Below are 12,698 nucleotides of genomic sequence, written 5' to 3'. Positions count from 1 at the left end.
TCAACCGCTAAATACCAGTCACCATGCAATGTGTTTTAAAAAAGAGACCTCATTTAATCCTTACAATCTTGTTTGGGGGCGGGGGGTGTCATCACTTTTTCAGATGAAGAAACTGCAGTTCATAGAAACTAGGAAGCTTGCCTAAAACCATACATCCAGTGTGATAGGCAGGTCCTTACGCTGGAGCCCGGTTCTATCTGACCTCAGAGCAATGTTCCTTCCTCTTTGTTGTACTGGCTCCCTCAGGCAAATTGAGAGTTTAACAAGGGTGGTGTGTGGAGAAGAGGAACAAACATAACTCTGCATGGATTTTCCAGGTTCCTAGCATCACAGCCCATATCCCTAGGCTAACCTATCCCTAGGTTTACAATTCCTTTTACTTCATCCTTCCTAAGAACCAAGGCTAACAGGGAACTATGAAGCAGGGACTTATAAAATATGCACTTGCCTAACCTTAGGAGAGACGCATGTAGGACAGGCCAGCTGGGATTAGAGGGGATGGATCAGGCAAGGGGTGTGACTGAAAATAGAGTGAATGGGGCTCCCATCCAAATGACAGTCAGATGAGGTGTCTATGACTCTTGAAGGGAGTATAAAGAGCAGGGGACGTGGGCAAGCAGAGCTGGAGAAGAGAAAAGGAAGGCTTATAACTTATCTGCTGGTCCAAATGTGGCAAAGTAGGCAGCAGGTGTTATAGCTCAGCTGGTTTTGGCAAGTGTTAAAAGTAGGCCCCGGGGTCGCCTGGGTGGCTCAGTTGGTTAAGTGGCTGACTTTGGCTCAGGTCATGGTCTCACAGTTCATGAGTTCAAGCCCTGTGTTGGGCTCTGTGCTGACAGCTCAGAGCCTATAGCCTGCTTCACATTCTGTCTCTCTATCTCTCCCTGCCCCTCCCTCGCTCACACTCTGTCTCTCTCTCTCAAAAATAAATTTAAAAAAACACAAAAACTTTTTTTTAAGTTGGCCCTGTTCTCATGCCTGTAATGCTCTTCTCTCAAATCTGGATGAGGCTCATGGTCTCATTTAACATTTAGGCTTATGTTCTGGTGTCCTCTCTGCACAGGCCTCTCTGGACAACCCTCTCTGTAATAGCCACATATGCTTCCGCCATGGTACCTACTTCTTCACTTTCTAGCCCCTTGCTCTGTTTCTTCTTCAAGACTCCTATTATTTCCTGATTCATTATTAGATATTTACTTGTTTACTGTTTATATTGGCACTGAGATGTGAGCTCCTTGAAGGCGAGGACTTTATCTGTCTTGTTTACCTCTCTATCCCCAGAACCTAGAACAGTGCCTGGCAGAAAATAGGCAATTTACAAATATTTTTTGAATGAATGCATGAATCAATGAATATACTAGAAATTCAGGAAAAATTACATTAAGCTGGACAACAGCATAATGGAATTAGCCCAACTGATTAATGATTATTTTTGATGGTGATAGAGTTGCATGTATGTGTTTTAATATTTGTTTCTGAAGTACAGTGAAGAGAGTAGCTTTTTGAGTGAAACAACTTTCCAGAGTTGTTATAAATGCTAAATGACAAACTATGTGTAGAGCAACTTTTTATAGTAGATATTAAATTAATGGTAGCTATTTTCATCATTTCCAGCAGCAGCAGCAGCAGCTCTAGCACCATTATCATCCTATAGACAGAGTCAAAGTTTTCATGCTTAGTAGCTTCGAGGGAGGAGTGTGTATGTATATTTATGTATATATGTATGTGTATGTGTGTATTTGTGTGTGTGTGTGCACACACGTGCATGCCCAAAAGAGTGGTTGGCAATGGTTAAATATACCAGTTTGATTGGTGGTAGGGTACATTAATGACCAAATGAACTGGTCACACTTGTTAAGTTTTGACTATGGATAGAATCATATTTCCCAGAGCAATGAAGAGCGATCAAAAGAGGAGATGGCCCCTACTTACAGAAACTTATCTTATAAATGAACATGGCACACACTAGGAAAAAAAAAATCTTAAGAAAACTTAGAGATGTTTAAATAAGAGCAATGTAAAAAACAGCATATCTTTCCTTGAGTCTGTTTTCCCCTTCATCTCCATGTTCAATAAAAGGCAGAATGTCAGTTCTCAAATACCGTCCAGTGGGATCCCCAGGAAGAGCATGTTAGAGGTGTCTAGCATGATGCGCCTCATGAGGGTCAACACGTCGATGTAACCCAGTTCGTTGGTGACCTCCTCCAACCTGTCCAGATGTGTTATGACGGATTCAACACAAATTGTCACCATGCGCACGAGTCCAGGGCCAGACAGAGCTGAGGGGAACACATCAGAGAGTGAGCCACCATGAACTCAGGGGGCATACATAATCAGGATATTTTGGCCTTTTATGTTCAGGGTTTAACTGTACATAATTTTTTTTCAGTAACTAGGTTGAAATTTTCATGTTCTTTTTAAAAATACTTTTCTGCATTCTCCTGATTTTCTACAAGCATGCATTACCTTCATGGTTAAAAATAAATGAAAGAATGTATGGGAGAACCTGGGTGGCTCAGTCGGTTACACGTCTGACTCTTGATTTTGGCTCAGGTCATAATCTCATGATTTGTGAGATCCAGCCCCACGTTGAGCTCTGTGCTGACGGCATGTGGCCTGCTTGGGACTCTCTCTCTCTCTGTCTCTCTGCCCCTCTACCACTTGCTCTCTCTCTCTCTCTCAAAATAAATAAACATTAAAAATTTTTTTAAATGAATGGATGCATGAAAACCTTATTTTAAACAAAATATTCAAAATTAAACTTTTCTTCATGTTATTGCAAATCATTTGTGATATTGCAATTGAAAAATTTGGTATTGTGGTCATTAATCACAAATCAGTGGTTTTCCGTATTTATTATATATATCTCCCTCTAAGGAAGGTTTGGATTTGGCCAGGGTGATATTTATTTTATGTTTCAACAGGTGGCAGGGTACTGTTCTAGAACTATGCCAATTGGACCTTAACTATTTGATCTAAAGTGCTTCCTGTTAATTGTGGTTTATATGTTGACAATGCTAGTCTTATAAATTACCAAAAGTGTTCTTCTCTTAATTTTGATTTCTCTTCAAATGACTTCTAGATTTGTTTTACTCAATGAACATCATGACAGCTAAGCACCAGTCTTCCTCACTGGCTGGGATTTCTTTAAGGGCAGTGACAGCCTTCTATTAGCACTGTCCTTCAAGTCCACACAGTACATGGTAGCCTTCAAATCATATTGGTCAAATAGAGGAATGAGTGAATGAATGAATGAGTGAATGAAAGAGTGGGTGAATAGTTGAGTGAAGACAGGTGGTGTGAATTGGCTCTGCCTACCAGCTAGTGGATCCTGGTGGTAGGTCATCTATTCAGAGAATTTAACACTTGAAGCCCCCCTTTGTCTCTTTTGCTCTAAGTTTCTTCAAGCTTTCTTTATGCGTAGTATCTCCTATTTATATCTTTTATTATTCAGACTTGCTGTTAAAGTCAGAGCCCTTGAAATGCAATGAAAAATCCTGGGGAAATTTGTATCCATAATTCTCTCTTAAAAAAAAAAAATAAGGGCTCCTGGGTGGCTCAGTAAGCTGAGTGTCCTACTCTTGATTTCAGCTCCAGTCATGAACCCAGGGTCATGGGATTGAGAACCGTGCTGGGCATGGAGCCTGTTTGAAATTCTTCCCCCTCCTCTCTTTCTCTCTTTCTGTCTCTCTCTGCCCCTCCCCCCACTCATGTACTCTCTGTCTCTAAAATAAAATTTAAAAATATTTAAAAAAAAATCAGTTGCACAACAGAAGCTTCTGCAGCAGACTTTGCAAATAAGCAAGGAAGCCTGGTAAGCAATTGTAGATTCATAAAATTTATACTTATGGATGAAAAAGAAGGTTGGGGTGCCTGGGTGGCCCAGTTTAGCATCCGACTTCGGCTCAGGTCACAATCTTATGGTTTATGAGTTCAGGCCCTGCATTTGGCTCTGTGCTGACAGCTCAGAGCCTGAAGTCTGCTTTGCATTATGTGTCTTCCCTCCCCCAGTCACACTGTGTCTGTATGTCTCTCTCTATCAAAAGTAGACATTAAAAAAATTAAAAATAAATAAATACAAAAGAAGGTTGGGTTGGTAGCATACTTTCTGACTGTAGGAAATACTTGGCAGATATGAAAGGTCAGCATGTTGTTCTTTGGGTGATTATCATATTCACAAGTGAGACAAATGATTTCTGAATGACTCAGCCCTTTGTGTGGAGCAGTTGACTTCAAATATCACTGGTGGTTTTCTCCCAGATAGATGTTGATTTGCCTCTACATCCAAGAGCTTAAAGCCACATTTCAAATATATAAGCAAAATGTAATATCATTGCTTATAGTCAGTGGTATGATGTAGACATTATTTTTATTTTTAAGTATTTTAAAATGTTTATTTATTTATTTTGGAAGAGAGAGTGCAAATGGGAGAGGGGCAGAGAGAAAGGAAGGGAGAGAATCCCAAGCAGGCACCGTGCTGTCAGCACAGAGCCCGATGCAGGGCTTGATCTCACAAACTGTGAGATCATGACCTGAGCCGAAATCAAGAGTCGGATGCTCAACCGACTGAGCCACCCAGGTGCCCAAACTTTAATTTTTTAAATGTGCTAAAAAGTACTGAATCTTATCCAGGTTAAACAAAAGTGAGCAAGAAATCAGCATAATTCTGTCACTATGGACAACTCTCTTGGCAGTTTCAGGAAACACAGGCTATTTTTTGCCCCTCAACCTTCATGTCTCCAGGATGGGCCATTGCCTGGGCTGCACTTCACTACTTCTCCATAGATATGTCCAGGGGGTCAATGCCTTCCTTAATGTTACTACTTAGACACCAAAATTACTCCCAAATTTCTGCTATATCAGGAAAACCAACGAGAAGTGTGACTCTAAAAGGAGATTCATCCTTTTAGAGCTTGGGACTCTAACAGATTATTAAAAATGTCAGACACAACAGTGAACTTTTCATAAGCAATTCAGCCTCTATTTTTGGCATTTCATCTGGGGAATTTTGTAATGTTTTTTATTAGACAATCTGATCTTTTATATACAGGGCTTATCTAAAAATATGTCATAAGGATTGTTTTGATTGCTTTCCAAGTGCTATAGATTCTACTCTTTTAACATCTCTTACACTGATGACTTCCCTTCTGCACACCCTTTATCACTACAGTAGCTCCCAACATCTTTCACTGTTCACAGTCATGCCTCCTGTCAATTAAACGTTCATTCTGCTACCAGAGGAATTTTTGTAAAACACAAATATGTTCATGTCATTCTGCTTAAAATCTTAAATGATTTACTGTAGCTTTCAGAATAAGCTCAGTTCAGTGCCTTCCCCTGGGCCTCATGCCTACATGGATCTATGCCAGGTACAAGGGCCTGCTTACAGTTCCCTGGACATACAGTGCTGATCTACCCTTCCCTGTTTTGGAGTATCCTGTTCTTTCCTTCTGTGGAATGTGTCCTCATCAAACTTTCTTAATTTAGGTAGCTTTTACCTTCTTTCAAAACTTATCATAAGCATCCATTCCTCAAAAAGCCACCCATGACCCCTCAGTGTACTTTAATGGACCAATTTTTTCTGTGCTCTGTGGTGCTGTGCACACAACTCTAGCATAACACATCACCTAGGATGATATTTGGTGATATATTGATCTGCCACTCTGCTCCTCCCCCCTCATTATAAATTCCTTGGGGGCATGAACCATGTATTGACTAACATCATATTCTGGGCACCTAGTTCAATGATGAGACAACAGTAGTTTGTTAAACAAATGGATGAGTTTAGAAAATTCTGTTAATTAAAAACAATTTTTAGGGGTGCCTGGGTGGCTCAGTTGGTTAAGCATCCGACTTTGGCTCAGGTCATGATCTCACGGTTCATGAGTTCGAGCCCCGCATTGGGCTCTGTGCTGACAGCTCAGAGCCTGGAGCCTGCTTCAGATTCTGTCTCCCTCTCTCTGACCCTCCCCTGTTCATACTCTGTCTCTCTCTGTCTCAAAAATAAATAAACATTAAAAAAAATTTAAAAAAATTTTTTTAATTCTATTAATTTGGGGGGCACCTAGGTGGTTCAGTTGGTTAAGCGTCTGACTTCAGCTCAGGTCATGATCTCACAGTCCATGAGTTCGAGCACCACGTCAGGCTCTGTGCTGTCAGTTCAGAGCCTGGAACCTGCTTTGCTTTCTGTGTCTCCCTCTCTCTTTGCCCCTCCCCCACTCATGCTCTGTCTCCATCAAAAAAATGAATAAATGTTAAAAAAATTTAAATTCTATTAATTTTTGCATGGCAAGGTAAACCATGTTGGTACGTGAGAGTTAATTGCTCCTAAATACTAGTTCACATATTCCTAATGCACCTGGGCCAAACAGCAAAGTAAAATAAAACTTACATTTCAAATCTTGTCATTTGCAACAACATGGATGGACCTAGAGGGCATTACGCTAAATGAGGTAAGTCAGAGAGAAAAAGACAAATGCCACATGATTTCACTTTATATGGAATATAAAGAACAATACAAATGAACAGACAAACAAAAAGTAACAGACCCAAATACAGAGAACAAACTGGTGGTTGCTAGAAGTGAGAGGGGGTGGGGATGGGTGAAATAGGTGAAGGGGATGAAGAGGTACAAACTTCCAGTTATAAAATAAGTAAGTCATGGAGATATAATGTACAGCATAGGGAATATAGTCAATAATATTGTCACATCTTTGTATTGTGACTACACTTATCGTGGGGAGCATTTCATAACATATATAATTGTTGAATCACTAAGTCATATACCTAAAACTAGTATAATATTGTATGTCAACTATACTTCAACAAAACAAACAAAACCCCCCCACATTTCTATAGGGTCTTACAGCATTATTTCACTTATTCATCACAATAACTCTAGAATTAATATTCTGTGGTATCATCTTTTGTGGAGAAAGAAACGGAAGCTCAGAGAGGTTGAATGACTTGTCCAAGGTCACATAGCTAGTAAAGTGGCAGAGCTAGGACTTGGACCCACCATTTATAATCCTGAGTCCTATACTCTTTCCATTAATCCAGTCTGCAGTTTTGGAAGGTATCAGAGTATTGAACTGCCCAACACAAGTGATAGGCAGGGTAATAGCCCCCTAAAGCTTCTCAGGTGCTAATCCCTGGAACCTATTAATATGTCACCTTACATGGAAAAAGGGACTTGGCCCATATGATTCGAGTTGAGGAATCGATGGGGAGATTACTGTGGATTATCTGGGTGGGCCCAACCTAATTACATGGGTCCTCAAAAGCAAAGAACCTTTTCTAGCAGCCTTTAGAATCAGAAAGTGATGTGATAAAGGAAGGATGGTCTAGGAGATGTGATATAAAAAGGACTCAACCTGCTGTTGCTAGCTTTGAAGACAGAGGAAGGAGCCACAGGCCAAGGGATGCAGGTGGCCTCTGAAGCTGGAAAAGACAAAGAAACAGGTTCTCCTCTGGAGCTTCCAGAAACACAGCCCAGCCAACGCCTCGATTTTAGTCCATTGAGACCTATGTCAAACTTTTTATCTATAGAACTATAAGATAACTGATATGTTGTTTTAAGTCATTAAGTTTGTGGCAATTTGTTACAGCAGCAATAGGAGACAAATACAGTGGAGTCCACGATAGAGTTGTACCGAGTCTTGGTGATGGACAACTCTGTAGAGGGAATCAGTGCTCAACCGGGATAGGCATAGATTCTCCCTATCTCAGCAGCACATGGGAGGCATCCAGGTTCACTACAGAGGCTGGCTAGAGGGAAGAATATTGATGGTGGAAGGTCAGACATAAAATCTATCTAGCCCCGTATTCTATCACTGAAAATGGTTCCAGGACATGATTATCTTCATTGATGTTGATGTCAAAGACTGGTCATGTATATTCCCCAACCTCTTCATTTCCAGCAAGATATAGTAAAGGGGAAAATCACTAGATAAGGAGACTTGGGGTGGGGTCTCTGCTTATCTATTACTTACTATGTTGCCTGGGCAAAAATCGCAACCTTTCTAGGACTGTATTTTCTCAACTGTAAAATTCAGAGGCTTAACAAGATGACATATACAGTCCTTCCTAGTTCTACAATTCTCTAAGTTTTATTCACAAACTGTTTTCTGTTAAAACATCTGGAATGTTAGTCAGTGATCTAGCAAGCACATTGTTTGGCTGTGTTTAAATCAAACATGTGACTGACACACTACATTCTTACTAAATTTTTTTTTTAACGTAAGCTCTATGCCCAGCATGGAGCCCAATGTGGGTCTTGAACTCACAACCCTGAGATCAAGGCTCCAGACACTTAACCAACTGAGCCACCTAGGTGCCTACACACTAAATTCTTTTTTTTTAAGTTTATTTATTTATTTATTTATTTATTCTTAAAGTTTATTTATTTTTGAGAATGAGCATGTGTGGATGCCTTTGCATGCATGATGTATATGAGCACTCAGTGGGTGGTGTAGGGATGGTGGAGAGGGACAGAGAGAGAGACAGAATCCCAAGCAGGCTTCCTGCTGTCAGGGTGGAGCCTGAGGGGAGACTCAGCCCCACGAACTGTGAGATCATGACCTGAGCCCAAATCAAGAGTTGGACACCTAACTGACTGAGCCACCCCTTCCACACTAAATTCTTAATTGAAATGATCCTAAGTGTAGAGCTCCATCTCTTCTTCATGTCTATGAAATTGCTTTGTGCATCAACAAGAAGAACAGAATTTATGGTGGTTAAAAATGCAGGCTCTGGGGTTGTCTCCTGGGCCACTCTTTACTAATATTGGGACCTTTGGGTAAGTTACTTCACCTATGTAAACTTCAGTTTTCCCATTTGTAAAATGTAGGTGATAAGAGTGTGTACCACATGGGGTTGCTGTGGGATTAAAATATCAAGTGCTTAGAACATTTCCTACCATATCTTATTATTTCAAAATAAGTGAAGTGGCAAAATTTAAATTCCAAAATAGTGGGCACATTTTTAGACAAAAGAGCAGAATGTAGCCAGCACCTGATTACCTTTTGTAAAGAAAGGTCGAACAGCTTTCCAGAGGGTTGGATTGTTGTTAAATATGATGCCATTTTCATGCATGCCGATGCACTGCAACCCAAGTTTGCTGCCGAATCGGGAGCTGTAGTGACTGTGTTTCATTACATGGAACATACTTGAGGACCTGCAGAGACAGCAAACCTTAGTGTGAATTTGTAAGGGAACTCATCGTGATGATTTTGATACCAGGTGACTCTCTTAGCAAATGCATGTTGATCTAAATGCAGTGCATTCTAGAATTCATATTGAATAAACACTTCTGTTAGTGGAAGAATATCCCTCTCCAGTCGAAATACTTCTACCTCCTGACACCCTGCTTGAGCACCACGAAAGATAGAACACACACACACATACACACACACACACACCATTCTTTATTTCCCTCTTTTCTAATTCCAAGTCATTAAAATACTACCCACAACTGGGATCAGAGCTGCAAGGCTTTGAGAAGCCAAGCCCTCCACTCCACCAGAGGGTCCTGAGAGCCTCAAGCCCCACTCCAGACAGCACCACCCTCTACAGGAGTGAGTCTCGGAATCCAGAGTTCCTGGAATTGCTGATGTCATCTTCATTTGGAACCAGTAGTCTGGCCTTGTACCATCTATCCCCAGAGTCTCTCATCAGGCCTGGACCCTCCGGTGGGTATCATTCTGGGCTTGAAGGACACCCCTGGTCACTCCAGGCTCTGGGCTTAGCTGGCTGGGCTGGGCCTTGACAGCTGTCTGTGGTGGTGACAGCAGCTATCCTGGGGCTCTGCATTCCATCCTGACTCATCAAGGTCTCCAGGGTCACAGAGTTCTCTCAGGATATAGGACATGGTGAGCCATTAGATAGCCCTTGAGGTAGCAGCACTGGGACCTTGCCAACAGGCTTCCCTGAACTTCTCAGCTCCTCCTCACTGTTTTGCCTCCATTCTGCACCACCGCCCCACCCCCCCCCACCCTCAGTTTTTTTTTTCCAGAATCAAACTATCTTTCTTTTTCTTCTTTTTTTTAAATAGGAAATTTATCGTCAAATTGGTTTCCATACAACACGCAGTGCTCATCCCAACAGGTGCCCTCAATACCCATAACCCACTTTCTCCTCCCTCCCACCCCCCCCCCCATCAACCCTCAGTTTATTCTCAGTTTTTAAGAGTCTCTTATGGTTTGGCTCCCTCCCTCTCTAACTGTTTTTTTTTTCTTCACCTCCCCCATGGTCTTCTGTTAAGTTTCTCAGGATCCACATAAGAGTGAAAACATATGGTATCTGTCTTTCTCTGTATGACTTATTTCACTTAGCATCACACTCTCCAGTTCCATCCACGTTGCTACTAAAGGCCATATTTCATTCTTTCTCATTGCCAAGTAGTATTCTATTGTGTATATAAACCACAATTTCTTTATCCATTCATCAGTTGATGGACATTTAGGCTCTTTCCACAATTTGGCTATTGTTGAAAGTGCTGCTATGAACATTGGGATACAAGTGCCCCTATGCATCAGTACTCCTGTATCCCTTGGGTAAATTGCTAGCAGTGCTATTGCTGGGTCATAGGGTAGATCTACTTTTAATTTTTTGAGGAACCTCCACACTGTTTTCCAGACCTGTGCTCAGTTTTAAGTCCTGGGAGGAACTAGGAAGGAGAAAGCAGTTCCTTCTTCCTCTCCCCTCCCCACCATTTCTTCTTCTAGGAGCTGCTCCCTTCCCCCCACATCCCAGGGGTCAATTTGGGAATGATGAGGCACTTAGAGTTATGAAATGTTATAAAATTCTAGCTGAAGAAGTTCTAGAAGCCTGCACACATGAGGAGAATATTATCTTCTTAGGATAGCAGTACAGAATTCTTCTGCAGGGAGAGACCAACTCACCTTGTTGAGATGTTTTGTTAAGACTGCTTAGAAGTTATCCTGTGGCATTGGAAGGATAAATGGATAATTTAAGTCATTTAATAATCAACAGGATAAAGGATAAGAGGATAATTGTGCTCTTCAGTATAAATGGTAGGTGGGTTTACTGCAGGGTATACTTGCAGCTAGCAGCATGGGGAGGGAGAGGGAAGAGAGCTGAGATGAATGCTACAGAGTGCAGATTTGGGGAGGAGAGGACTCCTGTCTCAGTGCTCAGAAAAAGAAGTCTGCTGGGAATTTATGAAGTTGAGAATTGTGGGGTGGATGGAATAAATTCATTTTTCATCTGCCAAGAGAGAAATTAAGAAACACTACAGGTGACTGCACTTCCTATGGCAAGAGGCTTTGGCTGGAAAAGAGGTTCATGCAGGGCCCAGAGGGAAACAGGCTAGCTGGACAAAGGCTGAGTGACAGCTGAGGCCACGGACCACATGGGTCAGAAACTGGAACTCCAACATGGCACGTGCTCATAAACTAGGTGGCTACCCTTCATATGCTGAGCAAAAGGGCATTACATGAAGACAGGCAGGATAGTGTTTGTTGGAGAATAGAGAAGATAATAAGTAGGACATGTGGGGCTTGTATGTCTATTATTTTCATAAATGCCAATATCACATTGTAGGCATAGACCAGACACAAATACCACTCACTTGGAAAAATCAAATGAGGTTATCTGAAGGATATGGAAGAAAGTCTGTACAGTGAGGATAAGAGGCAGACAAAACAGTGAAGGGGGTGGGAGTGCAGGCACCTAGACCCCAAAATTCTCACTGACGGGGTACATGGTTCTGGTTGAGTGAGTGAGGAAAGAGAGGTCATATGTCAGCCACCTCCGTCCAAGGCCCAGCCTTTCCATACATAAGGCTGGAGCATGCCGCCTCTGAGGCCTGGGGCCCTCAGACATCCCTGCGCTGCTGAGTGGACAATAAGAACACAGAGTACACAGAGGACCACAGAGGCTGTGCTTAGCCCCAAAGTCTCATTTATTGTCCTCTTCCTCCCTACGCTAACAAAGCATGTTCCAAGTACATACATTACCCAGACTCCTCTGAGGGGGCATGATAACAGGCTCTTCAGATTACAAGGTCACGGTATTTATATGTGGATGACACGGCCAAATGCAAATTCCCCTTAGTAAATTGTCAACATAAGCAGATTTACTTCTCTCCATATATATTTTCAGCAACTTCAAAAATTTTCCACTTAAGTATACTCAAATTGATAGCCATTTTTCTTGGAGATAGGGAGAAAAGGGGAGCAGGGCTTGGGAATTAAAAAGAGGGGCCAACTGGTTAGCAGAGAAGGAGTAGAGGTTTTCTGTGGTGCAACTATGGGAGGCAATGAAGAAAGCTGAGGCAGGGTACACTGTCATTAGTCTGACTTTTGGCCATGTTTACTATACTGGAGCCAGGCCATGTATCCATGTAGCCTACCTGTGTATGCTCTGCTGGGGATCACGGGCAGAGCTCAAGTGACATAATCCTTGACTTTGGGTCTTGGGAACTAAACTGCCCAGGTCTGCTAGGTAAGTTGAAATAGACCCCCCAGAGTTTTTTTCACCTAAGGATTATAAGCTACCCCATGTCTCTGAGACCAGAGAGGAGTTCAGAGGCAGAGATCATAAAATTAGGACTAAACATTTGAGCAGAGGAATCGCAAGAGAATATTATTGCAAGAAAGCAAAATATATTTATAAACATCTGTCTGATATTGCCAAGGGGGGAGAACCTGGGCATTTTCTGGTGTGGGAGAGAGAGAAAG

At 41.8% G+C, this 12,698-nt stretch overlaps 1 protein-coding gene across 1 annotated transcript in view; it reads right to left on the bottom strand.

Moving 5' to 3' along the window:
- Positions 1 to 12,698, bottom strand: part of LOC125169100 (aromatase) — a 42,930-nt gene that overhangs the window by 12,633 nt on the left and 17,599 nt on the right. The window contains exons 4-5 of the mRNA XM_047864719.1: positions 9,018 to 9,172; positions 2,100 to 2,276 (exon numbers count right to left, since the gene is read on the bottom strand). Coding sequence (XP_047720675.1) covers positions 2,100 to 2,276; positions 9,018 to 9,172 — 332 coding nt within the window. The remainder of the gene's footprint in view (positions 1 to 2,099; positions 2,277 to 9,017; positions 9,173 to 12,698) is intronic.

This window comes from Prionailurus viverrinus, chromosome B3 (genome assembly GCF_022837055.1).
Source record: "Prionailurus viverrinus isolate Anna chromosome B3, UM_Priviv_1.0, whole genome shotgun sequence".
Classification (NCBI taxonomy): Eukaryota; Metazoa; Chordata; class Mammalia; order Carnivora; family Felidae; genus Prionailurus; species Prionailurus viverrinus.
This window is presented reverse-complemented; position numbering and strand designations above follow the sequence as displayed.